General features: G+C 46.6%; 1 protein-coding gene across 4 annotated transcripts in view; it reads right to left on the minus strand.

The window, feature by feature from the left end:
* The window catches only part of LOC141925901 (mitogen-activated protein kinase kinase kinase 3-like), an 84397-nt gene that overhangs the window by 19555 nt on the left and 40515 nt on the right, over positions 1 to 24327 (minus strand). For 3 of the 4 annotated variants that reach the window (XM_074830795.1, XM_074830776.1, XM_074830800.1), the window contains 4 exons: positions 16158 to 16201; positions 15029 to 15128; positions 8558 to 8671; positions 6947 to 7058 (listed from right to left, as the gene is read on the minus strand). In XM_074830795.1, coding sequence (XP_074686896.1) covers positions 6947 to 7058; positions 8558 to 8671; positions 15029 to 15128; positions 16158 to 16201 — 370 coding nt within the window. The remainder of the gene's footprint in view (positions 1 to 6946; positions 7059 to 8557; positions 8672 to 15028; positions 15129 to 16157; positions 16202 to 24327) is intronic. The other variant, XM_074830786.1, reaches the window with a different exon arrangement.

Consider the following 24327-nt stretch of genomic DNA (forward strand, 5'->3'; position numbering starts at 1 on the left):
CTTTGAGTTACTTTTTTTCGTCTTCCTATTTTCTCCTTCACAGATTTCCTGCAGGATAAGAACACAGCGGAAAAAAGTCCAACTGAAGTAACGCCAAGATCAAGGGGAGAGAATCTCTCAAGTGCTGTCGCGCTCATAATGAACTGGCTTTCCACCAGCCCTAAAAACAAAACCAGTTGGGAAGTACAGCATCCTCTCTTTGAAGATAAATAAACAAACGTTTAACCATTTAACAGTTCAGGCACCCTGAATAAATCACTGCATTATCATCCCCTTGTTTGCTTAGCAGATGTCAATCCAGAATGCATCATAAGGACATTTGGGTGGCTCTTGCTCCAAAAAGCTGCTGGAGGATTTGGCGTTGTGTAACCGCTGTATCTTAGCTCTGTTGAGAGTTTCTGTTACTGCTACAACGAGGTGTGGGCCTGCTCGTGCAGTGCTGGGATCTCTCGCTGCAACAACCCATTCATTGCCCAGAAAGTCTTTGACTCGGATTTTACAAAGAGCTGTACATGCCCTGTTTGATTTTGAACCCAGGGAGTTAAATGAGATTTATCATAAGCGTAAAGACTTTGCATGATCTCACATTAAGCCTTTGCCTGTAACAACTACTCCCAGTCATCAGGTCAGTTGTGTTTGACCTTCCAGAGTCACATTTCCTGCCAAAAACTGTAAAAGGGGATAAGACACTAGCCATTTCCCAGCAGGCAAGGAACTTAAACAACATGCTTAGGCTTTTGCACGCCTGGAAACTGCTGGATTGAACCAGATCCGTTTCAGCCAGGCTGTTTGGGTAGAAGAGCTGCTTAAAGTAATGAATGCAGCTTCACACCTCCAAGAGCACTGGCTGCTGCTGCTTCACATCCATGTGTGCCCATCCACCTGGGAGGAAGACAGGGAGGGAAGACAGCAGAGCCCCGGCACCCAAGATTGATTCCCCTCTCCAGTCCTATCCTGCCCCATTAACAAAACCTCAGGCAATCTCAGTGCTGCTGGTGTGGGGGGAATGGAAAACAGGGGTCAGGGAGAGAGAGCAACTGTGGTACTCAGTGGCAAGTTTAATTCACAGTGGGGGCAACACAAGGCATATTGGATATATTAGAAAATGCTGCTTTACCCCCCCAGAGGCAGAGGAAGAAACGGACAGGGAAGCCCAGATGTGCGTGTTTGATACATCACAGATGCTCTTCACACTTGACCAAGAAACAGCAGCAGCACCAGGCAGAGAGAGGACACCCCCAAGACACTGTCCTCCTGGGGTCTACAGGATGACATGTAGCTCCAGCCCTCAGACTCAGTGGGGATGGGGCAGGCTGTGAGGCACTTTATAAGCTGAATGCTGGCCAGATCTCAGCAGCTCTATTCAGGATTCCTGAACTCAGAGAAACTCTGCAGATTGGCACCGATTGAGCATCTGACCTCAGTTACCCTTTGGAGCAAGGTGCTTTGGGAAGGGATTCCTGCTCCATGTTACACGCACTAATGTAAAGCCATATATTTGAGACTAGAGCACAGCATGTCCTGAGCAGGGCGAACCAGGCCAGCATGGAGACTTACAGTCACTGCTGGCATCTGCTGGGGTCTTTCATGTTCCCTTCTGTTATTTTTATTTAAGAAGTGTCTTTCATGCAGTATGTGCAGAGTTTGTGGCGCTGCACGTACAGCCAGGTCTCCTGTGCCAGGCTTGGCTTTCCTCCGCCTCCGCGTTCTCTGGCTTCACCCTTTCCCTGCCCTGGCAGGTCCTTCCCAAAACTCCATCCATCACTGATCAGCATCAAACAGGAGTCCTGATGTAGACGTGAAGACCCTTAAAAGTCAGAGCTGGGGAGGGTTTGTTGGCAGCCACCTACGCTCACAGCTGCAGCCTTGGAGAACCCAGCCCTGGGATGACATCGCCGCAGAGCTGAATGAGGGACATGACATCAAGATGTGCCATTCCTCTGAGCCTTGGCAGAAACACAGAGCTCAGGATGCAGTGGTACAAGGGGAGGAGATAAACCTGCAGAAAATTTCTCACTTTGTGACTGTTGAGGGGAGGTGTGAGCAGATAGACCAAATCTCCTCCGATCTCTTCTTTTTCAGTGGGACCCCTACATGTCTCACTCCTTTCCATGCTGATCCTCTGAGGATCTTAAGGTAAACCTTAGGGTACTTCTACACTAATAAGCAGGACAGAGCCCATTTTCTAGCCCTAAAGCAGCTAGCGTGATGCACACAGACAAATTCTCCTCCTCTTCTCAAAACAGAGGAAGTCTCATCCATCTCAACTCCTGCAACAGGTCCCTAGCCCATGCTACCCCAATTTGTGCTCAGGCACTGCTGGGACAGCAGCCACTGGTACAAGGTTGGCCAGGGAATGTGCTAATGGTTAAGCAACCTCATCAACAGCTAGCCAGTGCTCATGTCTTGGCCCTGTGAATTTAACAGCACAGATATCACCTCCAGGCCTTTGTTCCTCAGAGTCATCTGGCCAGCCTGTGCACCAGCAAAGTCTTTGTACTGTCTTCTCTCTGGAGATCTGCATTCAAATCCTCCCACCCTGCTAGCAGGGGTTAAATGCTGCTGCACATGTGTCCAGTCACCCATGAAAACCTCAGCACCATCACTGCTGTGTCAATTCTCCCAGGTGAAAGTCCTGCTGTTCCCATGGCTGGTCCATATTTGACAGCCTGGATGCAGCCAGCATTCGCTCCTGATCTGGAGAGGGCTGGCAGGCACATGATGCCACAGCTCAGCAGCCTGGTTTGCCACCATAGAAAAATAAAATAAAATTTAAAAAAAAAAAGTTTTTGGGAACTTTCCACTGAAATGGTGATTCTGGAATGGGGCTCTTGAATAATTTGTGGATAATGTTCTGAAACATGTATTTCCTCAAAGTAAATAAAAACAACCCTCAGTTATCTGAAAATCCAGAACCCAAATAGATTTTAGCCAAAGTTTCCTGGCACTCAGCTGAACGTTTGCAGATGCTGGTCACCCAGAGACTGGAACATTTTTCATTCCCCCCCCCAAAGGGGGATTCACTGAAAAAGTTTATGGGAAAAAAGAAAATATTGACTTTGCATAAGGTTTTTCAGGGACATGGAGTGAAGACATTTTCTGTCCAGCAGAAGCAAAAATAGCCAAATCTTCCCCAGAAGATCTACCCGCCTTCCAATGTGCTTGTGCCAACAACATGCAGTTTTATTATTTTTCGCTGCTGCTAACACGGCAGAGTCAGCAGAAAAACATGAGACATCTCAGAAACACTGAGAACATGACCCTGAACCACCTTTTTTTCTAAAGTCACTTTAAATCTCCTTTTAAATGTGATTTCAACAGAAAAGCCAAACTGAGTTAAGATGCTTTCTTGATAGCAACCACTTTGATGACAGCAGAAGCAAACACTGAAATACCTTGCAACTGCAAATGAAAAATAGTTTCTCCTACAGAAATCCCAGCCTCTTAGGCTGCCTTTTGACTATCTACCAAGTTCAATGAAATCCCTGGTTCAGGGAACCACAACACAGGATCATGTCTGTCTATTGCCTGACGTTCAGTTTTATGCTTCATTTGAAACACTGCTCTCCCCTTCAGCTCGCTGCCCAGCTGCTAGATTACCCAGTTCTGTGACTCAGGAGGTCAAAAAAATGAATCTGCTGGATTGCGAATATCTCCTAAGCAGGGCTGCAGGAGCTTCATACAGACCCCAGATAATTCCAAAGAGAGGCCTGGTGTGCTATTACCGTGCAGAGGGTTTGTTGCAAACTCTTTTCAAACTAAGAGCAAGACTGATGGTCTGCATGGAAAAAACAGAGGGATGACTGTAGGGTGGACTGGTTACCTTTGCTACCTAACTACAGAACAGCACCGAGGACACCAGTTTTAGTGCATTAGCCACCAGCATGCAGACCCTCCTGAAGATCCCAACGTTAGCACGCTCTGCACCCTACATCTGGTGCTGCCCAGTCCTCCTCCTCTGTTACCTAGATTAAACCGGCATGTTAGTCCATTCCTCCACTCTGCTATTCAGATATTCCCTCAAAATCCATCTGTACCTCAGGCTCTCACCCTTGCAGAGCTGACACCTCTTCTTTTGTCTGTTTTGTCTTATCTACAGGACGCTTTTCAAGGCAGAGACACCTCACAGTCAGTGGTGTGGACGTAGTCAGGGACTCTCTTGGTATTACAGCAGCTCCAAAACAGTAAGGAAAGGCCAAAGCATGGCATGGAAGTTAGCAGGAAACTCTAACTTTTCAAAAACTAATTTCTCACTAGCACAGTTACACATGGAATCAATTCTGCCCATCATGCTCAGTTCACACATTAGTGACAGCTCCTGGTGCCACAGCTCTTTGCTGGCTTACATTAACAGCTTAACAAGTGACAAAAAAAGAGCAGCAGAGATGTTTTGCTCAAGCACGGTTTCTACTGAGGCTCTGTGCCTTACCATGTATTTGTGTGTGCATTTCATTCAGGGTCATCTAGTGACTCTGCCAGACTCTGGGCAAACTCTCAAGAGCCATGTGAGATATAAAAAAAAAACAAACCCACAATAGAAAAAGACAACCCTAGTACATCCAAACACTAGGCCTGAAGAGAGCTCTTGTACACGTACCACCCACCCCTGGCTTCAGCAAGACTTGGGCATGGCTGCACAAGGGGCTAAATTGGACCTACCCTAGAAGAACATTTCCTATATATCATTGTCTGAGATGCAGCAAACCACAGGGTATGTTATCAAGGCAGCACAGGCTATGAGACAGAGAAAGGGCAAATCCTTGGAGAAAAATACTCTTTTGTTACACAGAGAAAGAAGTTTGGAAGTGTTTACTGCCATATAAGTACAGCCGATCTTTGGAAGATGAAGTATATGGGGCCACTCCTGTTTAACATTTTTATTGATGATCTAGACGAGGGGATCGAGTGCACCCTCAGTAAGTTTGCAAGTTGGGTGGGAGTGTTGATCTGCTCAATGGTAGGGAGGCTCTGCAGAGAGACCTGGACAGGCTGGAGCGATGGGCTAAGGCCAACTGTGTGAGTTTCAGTAAGGCCAAATGCCGGGTGCTGCACTTGGGCCACAACAACCCCCAGCAGCGCTACAGGCTTGGGGAGGAGTGGCTGGAGAGCTGCCAGTCAGAGAGGGACCTGGGGGTGTTGATTGACAGCCGGCTGAACATGAGCCAGCAGTGTGCCCAGGTGGCCAAGAAGGCCGATGGCATCCTGGCTTGCATCAGAAATAACGTGGCCAGCAGGGACAGGGAAGTGATCTTACCCCTGTACTCGGCACTGGTGAGGCCGCACCTCGATTCCTGTGTTCAGTTTTGGGCCCCTCACTACAAAAAGGACATTGAATTACTTGAGCGTGTCCAGAGAAGGGCAACGAAGCTGGTGAAGGGTCTGGAGCACATGTCGTACGAGGAGCGGCTGAGGGAACTGGGGTTGTTTAGTCTGGAGAAGAGGAGGCTGAGGGGAGACCTCATCACCCTCTACAGCTACCTGAAAGGAGGTTGCAGAGAGCTGGGGATGAGTCTCTTCAACCAAGTAACAAGCGATAGGACAAGAGGGAATGGCCTCAAGTTGCACCAGGGAAAGTTTAGACTGGATATTAGGAAGTATTTCTTTACAGAATGGGTTGTTAGGTGTTGGAATGGGCTGCCCAGGGAGGTGGTGGAGTCCCCATCCCTGGAGGTGTTTAAGAGTAGGGTCGACATAGTGCTGAGGGCTATGGTGTAGTTGGGAACAGTCAGTGTTAGGTTAATGGTTGGACTGGATGATCTTCAAGGTCTTTTCCAACCTAGATGATTCTGTGATTCTATATCTTCATATATTTGTATAGGAGGGCCTCACTTTATTCAAGGCCTCTGATGCTGTCATTGCTACAGTTGTCACGTAATTGTAAGAAAACAGTAGGGATCTGTAGAAATTACGCTGTAACCAGCACCCACAGACGTGGCAGAGAATGTTCACTGTATGACAAAATCATTAATCCTGCCTATAGGTTGTAATATGAGTAATCATACCCCTGCTATACAATCCTATGGGCTGCTTTACCAGTTCTGCACAAAGCACCCTGCTCTCTACAAAATCCTACAAGGTTCTTCGCACAAAAAGTCCTACAGAGAGCTTATCAAGAGTGCTTGTCATTTCAGAAAGCTAGGAGTATTTTAGAAATCAAGAAAAGCATAAACTCAAGCACAGAAAACCAAAGAAAAGACTATACAAGGCTATGAACAAACTCCAGTCCTTGCAGAGCTTCAAGAAGAGACCAGGCACTTGCCAGCCTGGTTTCAGAGGCTGCAGTTATCTACTCCCAGAACTTCTGAAGGAAAGGGATACTCTGCTTCATCTGAAATGAGACCACTGCGAAACACTGCACACATCCATTCTCCTGAGAAACCACAAAAGCAGCTACCACAGACTTCATTTCACCTACAAGAACAGATTGATGGCATGGAGACACATATTTGATCCTTATGTGGTGAAGCCAGTCCCAGCTCAGGAGTTAAGGAACACAAGCCCACTCAGTTACATTATTCCGCTAACTGGGAAAGGGAGAGAGATGCTGAGAGAACAACAGCAGATGGTTAAAGGAATAAGTATGTCAAGGTCCCAGAAAGCCCTGGCTTTCTATAGATCCTCACTCTTCACTTTGATAAAGCTCAGCAGCATCGAATTCACTGGAGATTTTTATCACTGCATTTCCCCCCTCAAATTACACCTCAGATCTCCTGTTCTTCTTAGCTTTCATGCCTCTCTGCTCAGCACAACCTCATCTGACCTGTGCAGCTTGCAGAGTCTCTTCCTCAGGCTGAGGATAAGCAGCAGCTGCACTGAGTTACTCGTGGGAGACATCAGGGTGGCTGTCCAGACTGTAGCAGCTACAGAGTTGTGATAGAAAAGAGAAAGGGGATGGTGGCCAGCTTGTAACAGCACAAAACACCCCACAGTGTTGTATTTCACTGACCTGTTGAATACTTCCGTGTCCTCTCAGAGTCTTTGTACAGGGATCCCATGATATCACCCATGGATCGGGAGATCCTCATTTCATGCTGTTTACTGTTGTTCGGTTGGAGGAGCTGGTAATCAGACAAAGGAAATGATCAGACTCAGCCAGAGCCCTTGTGGACACACCATGTGAAACCCTGTGTTTGGGTCCCTATGACCATATTACCCAAGAACTATATATATAAAAAAAAAAAAAAAAAAAGACATGCACGTAATCTAGTGATCCAAAAATCATTCACAAACAATTCACATCTGTTCTTAAAATACTCTAATAAGATTAAGCTCCAGCTGATAATGGTAAATACAGATATTTGACATAAAAGACTGTTCCTGCATTATTTCCAGATAGATACAAAGACTGATCCCTGCCCTGAACCCAGGTTTGCAATCCCAAAATCAGAGCCTCTCCTCCACACTCCCTAGACTTCAGTGGCAGACTGGGCACTGCAGAGGTTCCTCTGTAAAAGTGCAGAGGAACAGAGTGGAGGATCAGGCTCTGCTAGGGAAGGTGGATAAGGGGGAGAGCAAAGAAATGCATATCCAGCTGGCAATTTAAAGGGTAGTGGCCATGTCTTACTAAGATAACATGCTACAGCATGCTGTGATTTTGTGATAATTTTATGTATGGCCTTGGAACCGTATGTTTCAGAGATGGACCTACTCTCAAAGGTATGAATGAATCTACCTGGCTTTCCTGCTCTTAGTAGCTGACTTGCAATACTGCTATGTTCCCATGGTTGCTAGGACAAATCGCTCTATTTCTGCCCAGGATTTAGGAAACCCCAACTGATGGCTCAGTTTTCCCCTGGGACTCTGGTCCCTTCACTTTCTGAGAGCCTCTCAAAAGAGTGAAGAAGTTCCAGGAGCTTCAAGCACCAGCGGTAGCATGAGGACAAGCACTATGAGTTTCAAGACTCCCAGTCTCTCCAGTACTTCTAGGAAATATAAGGAAGAAATAGAGTTGCAACATCTGCAAATCCCTTGCTTTACAGCCTGTGCTTGGGGCAGCACGACATGTGCTTTGGCAAGACATTCTGTGCAAGCGAGGTCAAGCTAACAGGCTTAACTGCAAAACCACTGAGCTCAGGAAAAACAAATAAATAAATACGGAAGAAAAGACAGTCCTGCATGAGACTGCAGGAATCTCCAGTTAGCTCTTCCTGGCCTTTAGTACTGCAGCACCACATGGAGAGAACAACCTTCACACTGCCACCCAGCATGGCAAGGGCCAGGGCATCACCCTGTATATGGAGGAGAGGCTACAGAGGAATGGTGACAGCATTCCTGGGCAGAAAGCACAAGGGCTTCTCTTGGGGTTTGGCCTTGTTTGAGGATCAGTATGGTGTTTAACCCTTCACAGGATGCAGGAGGAGCTAGAGGGAGCTGAGATCAGTCTCTGGGCTGCCACCACAGGAGGATTTCCGAGCAGCTGAGCCAGAGCAGGGCTGACCCCCCTCATGACCAGCTTGCCCTCTGCTCTGCACCATCAGGAGACTCGTTTCCACTCCCCAACACAATAACAAGACATCTCGCTCTGGACACAAAAGAGCAGAGAAGACGAAGGGCTCACATTCGCTTTCTTTGGAGCGCTCACAAGGATCCGCAGGCTCTTCAGGGAAGGGCTCAGCTCCAACTGTTCCATAGCTTTGTCCAAATCTTCCTGGGATTTCAGCGGGATCAGGAGCTGGAAGGGATTGAACAAACACCGGCACATGGCAGTGTCACACTTTTGGGTAAACAGAGGAAGGCAGATCCTTGCAGTGGGCAGCCTGGGAATCGGGGGACAAGGGAGGAACTTGAGAAGGCGGATGGAAAACAGAGCCCCCATGCCCTCAAGCTTGCCAAGCTCTAACATTTTCTTGCAAGTTCTCATCTACCAAGGAACAGACGCAAAAAAATCACAACAAAAAACATCTGCAAGGAGACAGCTTAAAGGTCACATCACCAATTCAGCTAGTGTGAAGAGGAGAGGGCTGAGATGAAATGTTAGGCTTGCTGCCTGCTATTCTGGGGCTGCTCTGATCTTGGGAGTTTGTAGGCAAGACGTACTGCTACCCAGCCCCAAAACAGCCCCACACATCCTTCCTGGGTTTCTTCCTCGGAAGATGATCATGTAATGGTGCTCCAAGAAAGCAGCGAACTGCACCCATGGATTTACTCTGGTAGTAGCCTCAGTGGCCTTCCCTACCCCTGCAGCCTGTGTTCCTGCTCACTGATGCAGTCTCCCTAGTGCTTGGGTATCAGGTGAAATCAGGGAACATCTCACAAATAAGAGGCTCTTCCCTTTTGATATGAAAGGTGTGCATTGCTCTCCCTCCAAGAACCCCTTCTTTGACTCCCTGCAGGACAAATTCAGCTTCTGCTCTTTATAACGTTAACAGAACTGGGAACGACACAGTGCCATGTCTATCAGGCAGCTAAGGGTCCTGATGTTTTCCTGGTAAGTGGCAGACTATTGCCTTCATATCTCCAGAGGGAATTTGACCCTCCTGACATTGCTGTGTGGTGCACCACATCCTGCAGACAGCCTGCAAAGCTTCCAACACCCAACACAGCTGCACTTCAGAGGGACTCTGTGGCCTTCTGCTGCCTTGGGCTAAGATTAAAACCACAACTTTTTGTCCCTCATTCAGGGACATTCTGCCTAATCTCATAAAAACCAGGCCTCAGCCTCTGTAGGTTGCCTCAGGCATTGGGACTAAATCCAGCCAACACAGCACATGTTATACTCATGGCTGTGCCAAAGTACACAGCAGTTCCACCTACCAAAGGGACTGAGTGGCCACAGCTCCCAGTAGGCTCTCACTGGTCTTACTGGGCACCACAGTTGCCCAGAACTCCTGAAAGGCAGGTCAGCCCTCTGGGTGATCAGGGTTCATGCCACCAGCCACAGCAAACGCACCTCAGATCAACCGCCACAGAAGACAACACTCAAAAGCCACCTGTGTCTACCTTTTTGATCCCAGGGTGTTGCCAAGGGTTTGGCTGTTGGCCTGTAGGCAAACACACCTCAGACTGTGTGCGCTGAGGCTAGAACTTCGGAGATGACCAGGTCAAGGGAAAACTGTGTGCCCTGGCCAACAAAGATGAGGTTTCACCTCAGACAACTGCCACAGTCATCTCCTCCACCCAAGGACCACAGAATGAGCCTGCCAAGTTTGATCCTAGATGTCCATGTGGCTGCTGTTTCTACATTGTGAGCACCTCAAGGTTTGGGTTGAGTTTCTCCTCTCCTGTGTGATAGGAGAGTTATCTTTCGTTCCTATTTTGCAGACATATGCGGGCCACCTATTTCATATGATAAACATCAGGCTTAACATCATCAAATCATAGAATCATTTAGGTTAGAAAAGACCTTTAAGATCACAACACACAGTCTAAACCTCCCCTGGTGCAACTTGAGGCCATTTCCTCTTGTCCTGTCACTTGTTACCTGGGAAAAGAGACCAACACCCACCTTGCTGCAACCTCCTTTCAAGTAGTTGTAGAGAGCGATAAGGTCTCCCCTGAGCTTCCTTTTCTCCAGGCGAAACAACCCCAATTCCCTCAGCTGCTCCTCATAAGACTTGTGCTCTAGACCCTTCACCAGCTTCATGACTCTTCTTTGGACACACTCCAGCACCTCAATGTCTTTCTTGTAGTGAGGGGCTCAAAATGTCCCACCAGGAAAGCCAAGCTCCCACCACTGTGGTGGTCCTGAGCTTACACCTGCCTTAGGCAACTAGCTTTGAGATACTAAAAGCCAGGTCTGCAAAGGGGCACTGCAATGGCTAAGTTTAATGCAACCTGCTATTCTGTAGAGTTTACAGTCCCAAATTAGATACCCAGGACCCCTATAGCTTGCATGGGAGAGTTAGATATCCAGAAATGGGATTAACAGGTGAGAAAAGGAAGCTGCCAGGTGTAAGTGCTGGAAGCAGTGGTAATTGCTGAGGAAAGACCAGGCCAGTTCTCAAAAGATATTTAAGCAATGAACTCCAGGTTGAGCTAGGAGTGCTCTTCTGGTGTAAGGTATGCAAATGTGGTTGAGAAATTTCTACAAAAGACAGAAAAAAAGACTATAGAGCAAAGTATTTAGCACATGCACACAGGAAGAGGGATAATCAGGCTATGCACCCTTTGTCTGAAAACTATTTAGTTATTTGTGTGTAGGAAAAAGATTCCACAAGGAACTCTTGAGAAAGCCTTGCCCCAGGATATCCTACAGGTGTAGGGACTTGAGTTCTCAACCCAACCAGATGGGGAAAAGTTCAGGAAGATGTACCTTACCTCCCAAGCAAGGGACCTAACCAGGTGGGGGGTTTACAGAGAACACCAACATCAGTCTTCTCTGGGCTGGCCCTCACAAGCAAGGCTGGAAACAGATTCCCAGTCTGGGACAGGGATTGGACATGAAAGAAAGGGAAGTACCAGGTAGATACCAACTATTTAGGGCTTTCAGTAGGTCCATGGAGTAAATGGTTAGACCATGGTTCATGGTAAAACTTTGGGATCTGAATGAATGACCTGTGTTCACAGCAGATATCAGATGAAGATGATATTGAATATGTCTCCCAAATGCTGTGCAGCTGTTCTCAGACAGTCTGATTCCTTAAGCAGTAGAGCTTAAGAGATATTCTCTCCATGCACTGCTTAACCCTCTTGAAGTTCACAAGGGTTCCACAGGTGTATCAACTGGAGACAAGCCTTCTCTCCTGCATTCACCCAAACAGAAATGAGAATGGTGAAGACTGGCTCCCCCTCATTTCACCACCAAGCAGAAGCTAACTCTGAACTGTAAGTATAGTCCCAGTGCTCACCCACCCCTTTACTGAGCTCCTCACAAGTGTTCAGAGCAATCCTTCAGCTGCTGCTTTGAACAGAATGTTCTGCAGGTCACTCCATCTCACTCCAATATCACAACATTAACACATTTGCATGCCTGCTTCAGTGGAGCCAAAAACATCAGGCAAAATTTGCCCTCCTGTAAAAGGGACTGGAGCCAGTATTTAGCTTGGCTTTACCTATTACCCACATCTGGCAAGTAGATTTTGCTCCATTTGGCTTCCAGACTGTGGCACATATGGATATCAGGAACAGATATCTACTGGGCATGAAACTAAATATAGACTCATGCAGAACCATGGAAGTAATTGCCAGGGTGCATTTCTAGTAACAGGGTTTATTCTGTCTATGGAGTGAGCAGCTGTGATGAACAGCAAAGTTTACCTACATCAAAGTTTCACTAAACAGAGCTTATTAGATTTTCTTCTTGTTTTAACACAGTATACTCCCCTGAAGCCTAATATTTTAGTATGGGACTTGGTAGTCAATCCACTGCAGTCTAAGAAAGTGAGTGCAAAGGGTGAATTTTCACCAACTACAACAGTATTGCTAGACCTCACTCTGTAAGACACTGCAGAAAGCCAAAGAATAGTAGGAAACAGGGTTGGGGAAAAATCTGAGAGGTCAATTAGTTCATCTTCCTGCCCAATGCAGAAGCAACTGGCATCAACAATTCTCGACAAATGTTTGTTAAATACGCTTTTATCTCCTCCCCCCCATAATGGAACTTCTACCACTTCCCTAGGCTTTAACTCTCCCTAAACTTCCAAAATGATGCTGAGGGACAGCCTCAGAGGAGACAAGAAAGGAGGTCAGAAGGGAACTAGAGGCACATCGAGATTCAGTGTTCTGCCCAAGGACATATCACAAGTTGGTCACGGAGATGGAACAAACGACAAGGTAACACTTAGTCACACCCGAAGCAGCTGTTTAGCGGTGCATACAGACCAATTCAGACAGAGCGTTTGCTGCGGAAGTCTGTCTTTCAATCCATAACGCAGCCAACTATGTCTAGCAAACACCACGCCATGCTGTCCATGGCCAGGCCAGATTTTGCTGTCCTGCTCACCAGAAAGATGAGCCCAGCCTAGAACTAACATGCAGACATGCCCCATGTACACCCACATCCAGGCCCTGCTCTTATCTATACCAGCCCAAGCCTCCTGATTCCATGGTCCCACCAGGATGTGATTCATGAGTGCCCCTGCTCCACCCAGCTGGCATGCTCATCTCACTGAGCTTGGCTTCAGAACTCCTCCTTCACTGGGACAGGGACTGCCATTTAGTGAGCTTTTGTAGGGGCCTGTTGATCTCAGTGTAATTTTGGTCTATAAGGTGCTACTGCAAGAGAAACATCTGACGGCAAGAAGGAATTACTGCACAGTTCCCTTTGAGCATGAAGAAAGGGTGAAACATTTTATTGTAATGAGTCTGTGGTCAGGTGACCTCTGAGACTTGCAGTCATGAGACTCAAAAACCTGACCCAGAACACACTAGGAGCCAGATGCCGGGGTGTCACCATGTGGACATGTAGGCTATCTCCCCAAAGGTCACTTTTGTCTATTTATAGTGTTTCCACAATTAACAACTCTGAATTACTACTGCCTAGACCTCTTCCCAAAGGTGTGGGTTCTCACAAAGAGGAATTTTTATGTATAGAAAAACAAATCACTGAAAGTCGTCCTCAACTCTAAGAAGTCAGGAGTACCCAAAGGCCTGCTCATGGTCCTGCTGTGTGCTGTGCACATGCCCAGGAAGACAGTCTCTAACATGGGGTAAAATGCATTATTTAAGCTTCTGTTTGCTGTTGTTGGAAAAAATTCCTCTTCCAGTGGAAAGAAACCTGGAATGAAATGAGTCATTCCTGGAGAATTCAATGGCAGGCTTTTCCCAGGAGGGCTGTCAGAGAATGCCCAAGATTAGAAACCTGACTGGCATTCAAACCCAAAACCCAGCGGACACTGGTATCATGAGGTACCTATTATAAAAGAATAGCAACTTTTTTGTGGATCAAATTTCCATTGAAACAGAAGGGAGAAAAAAAAAAAAAGAAAAAAGAAAAAAAAGAGAGAAAGATTTCTTCATGCACTCTCTTTCCATTCATACTTTAATGAAAGGCTGTTACTTGAACAAGCAAGTTGTCAGGACAGATCCAAAAGAATTTTTTTTTAAAAGCCCACCTATTTGTCATCTGGCCCTCTCCTCCTTCCCAAAGCCAAAACCACATTGACAGCCCAGTGGCTCTGATGCCTGCCCAGCTCATGGCGAGATGCCTCACAAGAAAACACTGAGCACACCAAAACAGATGCCTAGGGTTTCCCCCTTCTAGGTAAAAGGACTCATCAGTACCCTCCTTTCAGATACAGTGCTGGGCTCAAAGAAAAAGTTGGAAAAACACAGTGGCCTATGTTATAAAGAAGGTTGGAGAAGAAAGGTCTTCAAGCCTTAAAATGCAAGGATTGCAGAAGGAGGGTTTCTTGGCTGCTCGTATGTGGCCACAGGACCTGCTAAGGGAACCTTCAGTGGTGCACATTTCACTGCAGACCTAACCACAAGAACATGCACATGGATTTGGGGTGAAACAAAGTCAATGCTAGATAGAAGTATACTGTGTTAGCAGCACCGTCCCTCATGCTCTGGACTTCACCATGCTCCTGCAACTGCCCCCAAGATGGGAAGGCTTCACATCCAACCCAGTCACACAGTAGCCTACAGTCACTTCATGGGGCTCTCAGGAAAGCCATTTGGTCTCAGCTGTTCTCCTCTCTGTGCTGTGTGTGCTCTCACCAGCCAGGCACACTCTGAAAGTTGGTCCTATTGACCCGAGGGTACTAATGGGAAAACATCTAGTGCTGCTGACTGTGCAGTTGAACTGACAATGTCTCCATCATCTCAGTTACTTAATCCCCCCCCTGCCTCAGTTAGGGGGATTTTTTGTTCTGGGGGAAAGACAATGTTCCTATGTCACCATTTAATAGGCCTTAATTGAAATAATTTTGTGAAGGGAAAAGCCTGGCTTGGAGTCTGAGAATCCAGCTGAGCTGTGTCCAGACAACAGCTCTTGTACGCTCACTAGCTGGGAACCACAAAGTAAGATTATTTTTCTTCACATCCATGTACAACATTAAATTAAGGCCTTAAGAACAAACCACTGCTCAATTCTGAAGTGGGCCCCAGGCACTGTAAAACTCCCCCTTAGCAATAAGGAGAAGAGTACCTCATTGTTCACACAGACTAAGTCCATCGTCTGTCCAAAAGCATCTGTGACCTTCTGCACCACTTCTTTGAATCTGACTGGTCTTGGAAACTGGATAATCCTGTATACACAAACAAATACAACAATAGTCTCAATTTAGTAGAAGCATACTGGAATTCGGGATTAGACTGGTAGTTCAGAAGAAAGGACCTGTATTCTTCTATCATCAAGCATAAAGCTCACTCCTTGCTTTTACACTCATAGAAACACTTCCTGTCTGCTATGCCCAAGAAGGGACTTGACCTACCCTGCAAGAATATCTACCAAAAATCCTAGTGCAGCTCCTCTGCTCCTCCTCCTACTGTGAGGTACAGGTGAAAAAGAAGAAAGTCCAGCAGCCCTTCACTGGAGAAGACCCAGGATCAGGCACTGGTCAGTGATTTATCATCTCCATTTTCAGCAAGTGGCTCTGAAGAGGGAGGAGCAATGGAAGAGAGAATGATGCAGTTTGGCACCCTGTGACTCTCCTGCACCATTACATGCAGCAGCCCTATAGGTACATATCAGCAGGTACAGTCTAGCTCTACGGTAACAAACTTAAATTTTCTTTGGCTTTAACATGCAACTTGGACCATCAGCCTGTGAGTTTCCAGCCCTGTGTCCTGCCCCGCCACAGTCACCAAGCATCAAGCAGAGGTGATTCCATGAAAATGTCAAGCAGGGAAGGGCGGGCAAGCTTTAACTCCCAGCTCTATTTTTATGGGACCCATGCCCAAAATCTGGTTATCTTAAGTAAGTGTCATAGGCTGCTAATCAAAGAACACATTTCTGTAGAGTTGCAGCTCAGCTGTCGTTCAGCAGGGCTCAAGAATTAAAAAGAGAAAAGGATCCAAGCATGCACCCTACGTCCCTGGTAAGAGGCATTTAATGACTTCCAGTTTGGAACCACTTTGCCTGCGTGCAAATCCCAGGAGGTACTTGCAGCAAACAGGATGACGAGGCAAGGCTCTTGCATATAAAACTGTAGTTGATTTTAGGGGAACGAATCCTGCTGTGAGTTCATCTGCAGCTGGCTGACATCAGTAGGACGACATTGGGTAAAAAAGGTAATCTGTCCCTGTACAGGTAGGGGACTGAGTTGGGTACATACCTTTTCTCTCCTTCATATTCAAACTTGATCCTGACATTTCGCTGCTGAAAGAAAAAGCAGAAAATAGTTAGGTCCCAAACTGCATCCCAGATTGACTCGCAGATCCAAAGCTGACAGGAGTTCTCGGGGAGACTTCCCTAACTTCAGTGGGTGTCTGGCCTATTTAGGGCCAAGCTGCCTGCTGGACTTGTGGACTTTGGGGAAACTCCACATGGCTGATAAACGTGCTTGTCAAAAAATAAGGTCTTCTGTAAGCAAGAGGACACTCAGGCATCTGTATAACTTAGTTTTAATAAAATGCATTCATAAAAGTGGAAAACTGTGAATGCTCTCAACTCAGTTGGGAACAAGCCACTATTATCAGAAGCAAACATGTTAAGTGTCTGATGTCCATCCATCTTCAGTGCTTCCCATGGTTTTACCCCAGTACTTTTCTGCTGGAAACCCAGAAAGAAAGCTCAGAGGATGTTTAATAGAACACAGGAATATTTGGGGCAAAGCAATAAGAAGTAAAAGCAAGCATCCTATAGTGGAAGTGGAGAGGCAGTCTTGGATTTTAAAAGCCAACAGTGCTGGGGTGGTGGTGAGGGTGGGTGTTATTTTATGAGGACATACAAAATGCAAAGTATATCAGGCATCACTACACTATACGCAGTAAATGCCCACCCTGAACTGACCTGTTGCTCACCTCAAGAGAAATCATTATATTTGCCCAAAGAGCCAGCAGAGCCACAGGCACACTGGGCACACAACTTTGTAGGGACTAGTAAAAGCCACTTCTCCCATCCTCTATTTGTGCATATTTAGCAGTGATCAAGACTACAAGGAGCCTTTTCATTCATTCAGCTTCTCAGACCAAGCCTGAGTCAAGCATCCCTCTAGCATTCCTTGGCTCATTCAAGGACTTTATGATGGTCTCAAAACCCTCTTCACTTCCCAGACCAGGTTCAGTCACCCCAGTCAACCAGGGTTTTGCCCCCACAAGTGCAGACAAGCCTCCTCAAATAGTAGTTTTCTTCCCACAGAGAAAAAAGTGCTGGCCACCTCCCTCCAAGGTGTAACACCAGGGAGGGCTTGGTCCCGCGCCGCCTGCATCTCACAGGGATAATCCCCAAATGGGTGGGTGACAGCCCTTCCTGAGCAAGGGCCTTATCTCTAACCCTGGATTGCCAGAGCATGAAGGCACACTTTCCATCCTCTCAGAGGGAAAGCAGATCCACAGTGAAACAGCTTTGTCTCTAATGAGGAAAATGAGCTGGATGAGCATCCTTAGGTTTATTTTTAAACTGACAGCTTTTCGAGTTCTGCAGACACCCACCGAAGTTCAGGAAGTCAAGGCTGGAGGCGATTCAGTTGAAAAGCTTAAAAAAACCCCATCAGATTCAGGGTAAACATGTTGGATCATCTGAAACGCATCCTTTTTACCTCTGCTTGTGGCATTTTCTGTTTCCAGAAAGGCTGGGAAGAACCAGTGCTGGGACAGTCACCAAATGGGGCACTCCAGCAGTGTTACAGGCCTGTGCTAAACAGGCACTTACATCACCTTGGTGTCTACAGCCAGTTCTCCAGACCCACAATGTTTGGACAAACTCCAGCTTTGCTTCTAGAACCAGGCCCAACTCATAAAAACACCAGTCCAAAATTCAAAAGGAGAAGAGATGACCATAGCCAACTTAGTGTCGAAGGTCCAAATCATTCTATAGAGACAGGCAAATATGGGCGGGATTGCCATCCTGGATTATCTCTGTTGGAAAAGGAAAAAATATACAGGCTCTTTTATGCCAACTGTTATTTGCATGTGCCTCTCTGAACAGGGCCTGGCTGGTTCATCCCTCCTGGACGCTGGCATTAAGTCAGCTGGTATGGGTTCGTTGCATGTAGCTCTGCAAAACCCTTCTCTAAAGTAAGAGAAAAAAAAATCAGGGCAAGGAACTTTCAAGGTTTCTCTTTACAAAGGAGCAGGACATGTAAGGGGAAAAGCTCACGCAGCTCCAGCCTCGCTGCAGGAAACCTTTCAAAACACAGGTTTCACTTTCAGCACAGACCCAAATGCTGCACCGAGCTGGGACATAGCACACGCTGCCTGTTTATGCTGAACAACAAAAATTTTGCAGACAAATAAGTTTTGAAAAACAGCTTGTGGCTGGAAAATGTCAAAACACTCATATAAAGCTCCAGAGAGAAAAGAAAAGGAAAAAAAAATGAGGCACGACCCTGCTGCATCCTTTTCTTCTACATCAACAACATAGCTGATGTGCTGTGGCCCAAAGCCAACAGAAGTAAGCCAGCTGCCCCACACCGCTCCACTCTGCTTCTGAGCAGAGCAACAAACACACTGGCTGCAATAGGGGAATTAAAACTCACTTCATTTGTTAATTAGATTATTCTTTTTCTGATATAAAACACACTAACTTCTCACCTCCCTCAAACAAACCAAGACCTTAAGCTCGCAAGCATTTGGAAGAGGGATAAATATATATTAATCTATAGTCTGAGAAGTTGGTTACAGTTTTATTTTTCAGTCTTCCTTTGGCTTGGCCATGGTTTTGACCCACAGCTAAAGCTGAATTCATCACTGCTATCAGCAACAAATACTTTTTTCCGTTAAAAAAAAAATGTGGGCAGTGCCCAAAGCACTAGGAAGTCCCAGGGGATGCAAAGCACTTCCTAAATGCTGGAGCAGGCTGTGATTTTTTACACCCATGGAAATCTGGTTTGGAGCAACTGGTTTGAGATTACACAGGGAGTCTGGGGCATTGCCAAGTGCTGGAGCAAAACCTCACGCGAATCTGCACCCAGCATCTCAAACGCATGATCAAGGGGAAGGCAGGACCAGCATCTTCTCTGTAAGGACCTCAACACAATGTGCAAATGCTTGAGGGCAGGTTGTGGAAGAGGTGCAGGTGGTGGGGGCTGCTGGGTCCTACTCACTTTTGCAATTTTGTGAGGAATGAAGACAACATCGACTCCTCCTTGCACAATCCAAGTCATGCTATTTACCCTCCCTGCCATCAGATGTCAAATGAGGTTAATGGCAGCCTTGTTCTCCCCACAATCAAGAGCTCAGTAGTTGGTGCCGCAGAATAAGCTGAAACATCCAAGAATGGCATGTGTTGAATATGGTGGAGGAGAGGGGTAAGGCCATGCTGCAAGGCATTAGCCTTCAACACTGAGCTCTGGCAGAGGATTTCATTGATGGTTTCATGGAGCGCTATGAAAGCTCAGGCAGGTATTGGAGGAAGCAGGGGAAACTGAGGCATGAGGCACTCTTCCTAAGGGTGTGAAGAAAAAGCCCAGCCTAGGGAAGAGAAATCTCCAAGGAGACCTTATTTCAGCCTTTCAATATATAAAAGGGGCTTTAGAAGATGGAGAGAGACTTATTCCAGGTCCTGTAGTAACAGGACAAGGGGCAACAGTTTTAAACTGCAAGAGGCTAGATTTACGTTGGATATAAGGAAGAAATTTTTTATGAGGGTGGTGAGACACTAGAACAGGTTGTCCAAAGATGTTGTGGATGCTCCATCACCGGAAGTGTTCAAGGCCAGGTTGGACGGGGCTTTGAGCAACCTGGTCTAGTGGAAGGTGTCCCTGCCCATGGCAGGGGGGATAGGCTAGATGATTTTTTAAGGTCCTTCCAGCCCAAACCATTTTGTGATTCATTCTGTGAAGCAGAGTGGGAGAGCCAAGCACAAAATTTAGATGTTTGATCTCCTGGGTTGTATGTAGTGCGCAGCTTTCCCTCTCCGTGTGCGTTTCCATATGACACAGGGCACAGAGGAGCCCGCATCTCAGCTGGCGCCTGTAGGCCCTGCTGCGACACAAACAAAATAAGCGACAACCCTGACAGGAAATACCACAGTAATTCCCTTCGTTTCTGGAATAATTTCTTCTCCGAGATACTTGTACTGGCATTTCCTCCAGCCCTGCTAACAAATGGTATTTTACTCTTTCTTGCTATCCGACTCAGAAAGGAAAAAGCAAAGCCACTGCAGTGGCCACAAACCCATCACCATCTTTCCAGGCTTTCCTTAAGGTATTTTTAGCTCCTTCCTCAAAACTTCTAATTTCATGAAGAGAAAAGACCACAACTGCCAAGCTCCAGAGGAAGCACTGATGGGAATCAGGGGGAGAAAGGGGGCAACCACTTCTGCCCGCTTGGCTGGGGACCATGGACGCTGGCAGGCTCGGCCAAGCTCAGCCCCCAGAGCTAGAGCAAGCAGTCCTGCATGCTGGTTTAGATTAAGGAAAACGCTGGAAAAAAATGGAAAAAGTGTTTCCAAATGAGGTGAATCATGATCTTATACAGAGATCCCTGAAGAGCTGACTGCTGTTTGTAATAAAAGCACACACTGAGAGCAGGAAAACATGCGGTTAGGCCTAAAATGGAAGCACTTCGGAGGAACAGAAGGTGCTGAGCACCCTTGCTGCTGAACACCCAGAGGGTTGATCAGATCAGAGTATAGGTCGAAGCTGAGCAATGCCATGCCTGTGGAGAAGGGTGTCCGATGGCACAGGGACACCCTCACTACACCACCTCAATCCACCGACTGCGGGCAGGGACCCAGCAGAGGAGACGGCGCCACACTTTCACGTCTGCCTCTGTGCTAGCGCAGCACCGGGAGCTGAAGCACGTAAAACTGCCACGCCGCAAACTCCTAGACCAGCGCCAAGTTCAAAGACCTCCCCGTCATGTCCTCTTCTCCTCCCAAACTCAGCTGCCATCAGAAATGGTGTTCTGGTCGGACTCCACCTTTGTGGCTTGCTTTTAAAGCTGCTCTTGTCAAACTTAACAGAGGACAGCTTTGCCCATGCTGAGACACTATAGGGACAGGGCCTTTGGATCACTTCTTCTACCCAAATCCATGGTTGCCTCACAAACCACCTGAGACAAAGCCTCCAACTCCAGCATTAACCCTTCTGAGGTCAGAAAAGGCAGAAAAAATCATCACAAGGGGCCTCCTCTTCCCTTCAGCACTGCACCAAGAGGGGCTCATTCCAGCTTTGCTCTTACCCACCCATGAGACCTTGGGCACTTACTTTGCCTCAGTTTCCCCGTGGGTAAAATAAGGGCAATGGAGACCCACTTCTGCATGCTGGAGGGTAAACGGAGGGACTATTTTGACTTCTCTAATTTTCTACTTGTTGGATTAGGAAACAATGAGAAAACCCCACTGAGCGGTGCAGCATTCAAGCATTAGTGCTCTAGTTACTCCTTTGTACAAAGCCACAAAGCGGTGGGATTTCTCCTCAACTTCTGGCTCTGGCCAAGAGAAATCAGCACCACAGGGCCAGGCTGAGAGGACTTCTGCACCTCCCCGACATGCACGTTGTTTGCATTAATTCTGTGCTCGCCCCTGCTTTTAGCAATGGGACGTCCGTTACAAGCCAGACAGCTGGACCGTGTCCCTAAACCGCAATAGGAGATGACTAATCCGCGTCATTAGGAATTATCTGCACAGAACCCCCACGCGCTTCGGGTTATTCAGCAGCCAGACAGAAAGGGGTTTGTCTGGGATTGCCCCCTTCTCCTCTCGGGGGGTGGAAGCTACAAGATATCCTGGTCCCCCTGGATCCTTACAGCTCTTTTCCTCTGAAAAAGCAAGCCCAGCACGTGAGCAGCTCATTGGAAAGATGCTGTCTAGATTGCTCCCTGTTACAGATATTTTTTGTTTATACAGCAGCAGAAATCACAGGCTTCAAAATGTTTATCCAAAACCACCTATCTGGCAGGGAATAGTTTTTTTTCCAGCTGGATTTCTCCTTGCTATTACCCTCTTAGCACCCAAGTCAGCTCCGCACACAGACAAGGGAAAGCCTCTTCCCCAAATCCCTGGGACTCCACTGCCTTTTCCATCCCTAGCCAAGCCCTTCCCAGCTGGTCCTGCTGCCTTCTTGGTCCCTTGCTTCTGCCTTCCAGGTGGGGCAATCCCTGCAGATCTCATAGAGACTCCCATCTTCAAGGTGATATTTACAGACCCACATTGTATTCCCCAACAGTAAAACAGAGGTGATAAAGCCAAACTCATTTTAGGCTGCTGAAAAACCTACAAACAGAGAGCCCTAGAACATGAGCTGTATTTTATTCTAGTGACGAGCAAGCCTTGTCCTGCATCCAACTTGCCAAAGAAAAGACAGTCCGGAGGTAATTTACTAAAAGAACAACTTTTAGGTCAGTCTGACATTTGTCATGCATGGGAAAACATTCCTCACAAGTATTGGACTTTATTGCTGTGGGAGAACTTGCAATCAAAATTAACATGGCAGAGGAATCGCCATCTGTCATCAGCTGTGATAGAGGCCCACACCAATGACCTGTCATTAGACCAAAGCACAGCACTGACAACCAACTTCATACTGCGAGTTGCCAAGCACTATTCATATAAATAAATGGATGTGCACATAAATAGACAGATGCAAAATAAATGTTAATGTAATCACTCCTTTCTCCTCCATGCTTTTGTTTGGGATTTCTAATTTTGTGGTTTCCCTTCTTATCCCACTCATCTTTTTCCTTCGTGATTACAATGCAAATCTTTATTCTGCTGTTTCCTCCTTCCCCTCTTCAGAGCCACTGCTATAAACAAACTCTTTTGTCTGTTCAGTCTAGGAGACTGCTTGAAAGGACTCCTTCCAGCCACACCAGAGGATGCATGAGGAATAATGGAGTGATAAAAGGAATAATGGAGGAATAACAGTCCAGAGGATGTACTAGGGATAATGTCAGGATGATCCCTCTGTTCCCAAAGAACGGCTCCATTTTAAAGATTGCAGCTTACACGCAGAAGGAAAAGGGTGTCCATCTCTACCCCTCTACCCTGTTTTCTCACAAGGCAGAAAGGCAGCGTAATGTAGAGGCTGACACACCTCACCAGGACTCAGGAGATTCAAGCCCAGCCATCACATCTGCTGCCAGCTGCCTGGGCAATCTAAGGGAGGAAACTCATACGCACCGTGTGTCAAGTATTGCTGTTCTCATTTCCAGCTTGTTCTACCATGAGGCATTAGACATCCAGAAACTCAGCCTTAATCCGGAACTCATTTGTAAGGAAAGCAAACTAAAAAATGAAACATTTTTATGCAATTTGCCAAAGGATGTTCATTTCATAAGATGATCTGAAGCAAAACTGTCAATATTTTTGGGAAGAATACTGTGTAGCATGCACCGTCATAGACTACTTTCTTGTGTGGCCCGAGTCTACCAGGAATACTATCTGGCAGGCTTCAAATTTCAACTGCTGTCAAGAGAGCACTAAGGAACCCCTCCAGGAGACAGGAATGAGATAGCACTTTTGTTGTGTTTCTCTGTGGACCAAAGAACTGCTGCAAGCCACAATGGGACAGGCTACTTAGTCAACACATTCTTATTTAAAGTGTTTTTCAGTGAAAATTTGGAACATTGAGTAAAGGATTCCCATGCCTCAGAAAATAATTCTTCCACAGAAAAAAAAGATTATTTTTTTTTTAATCTAACAACTGAACGTCCAGACCCAAGTATTTCAATGTGAAGATGTTGCTGCAGGGCCTCATAAGAGACACCTACAATGAGATTCCCAAGAGGAAAATTTAGCATCTAAATGCCCAGTGCCTCACTCTCCCTCTCCAAGAAGGGAGACTGTGCAGTGCATCCTTCAGCTCAACCAGTCAACGTGATCACAGGAAAAAATAAAGAAAAAAAGAAAAAACAAAGAAAAAAAAGGGAACACCAAGTACCAAAGGAACCACAAATCACAGGCATGACAACAGCATTTCCAAAGCAATCTTTCCCCCCCATCAATGTCTGTGCTAAAAAACAAGAAAAAAAAACCCCTAAAAGTGACCCAAACAAGTCGATTAAAAGTTTCTGAGCTGCAAAATGAACCAAGTCCCCACTAATTCCACCTACTTTGGCCACTCCCCACCTCACAGACTAGACTCCCGTCATTCCGCGAGCCAGACTTGTTCCAGCTAGTCCAATTTAGTGAAGCAACAATTCAACATACTCCAACGCCCTTCATCTCGTGGGGCCTATCGGTCTGAATCCTCAACCCTGTATGCGCGAGGAGAGCAGGATGCTGACTATTTGCGTCTCCTCCATCGGAGAGCTCTGAGTAACAATAAGCACGCAGCTACGGCTGGTCCGCTTATGGATAAAAAGAAAAATCATAAAGGAGGCAATGTTTCTCCAAGCATT

Source organism: Strix aluco, chromosome 1 (assembly GCF_031877795.1).
Source record: "Strix aluco isolate bStrAlu1 chromosome 1, bStrAlu1.hap1, whole genome shotgun sequence".
Taxonomy (NCBI): Eukaryota; Metazoa; Chordata; class Aves; order Strigiformes; family Strigidae; genus Strix; species Strix aluco.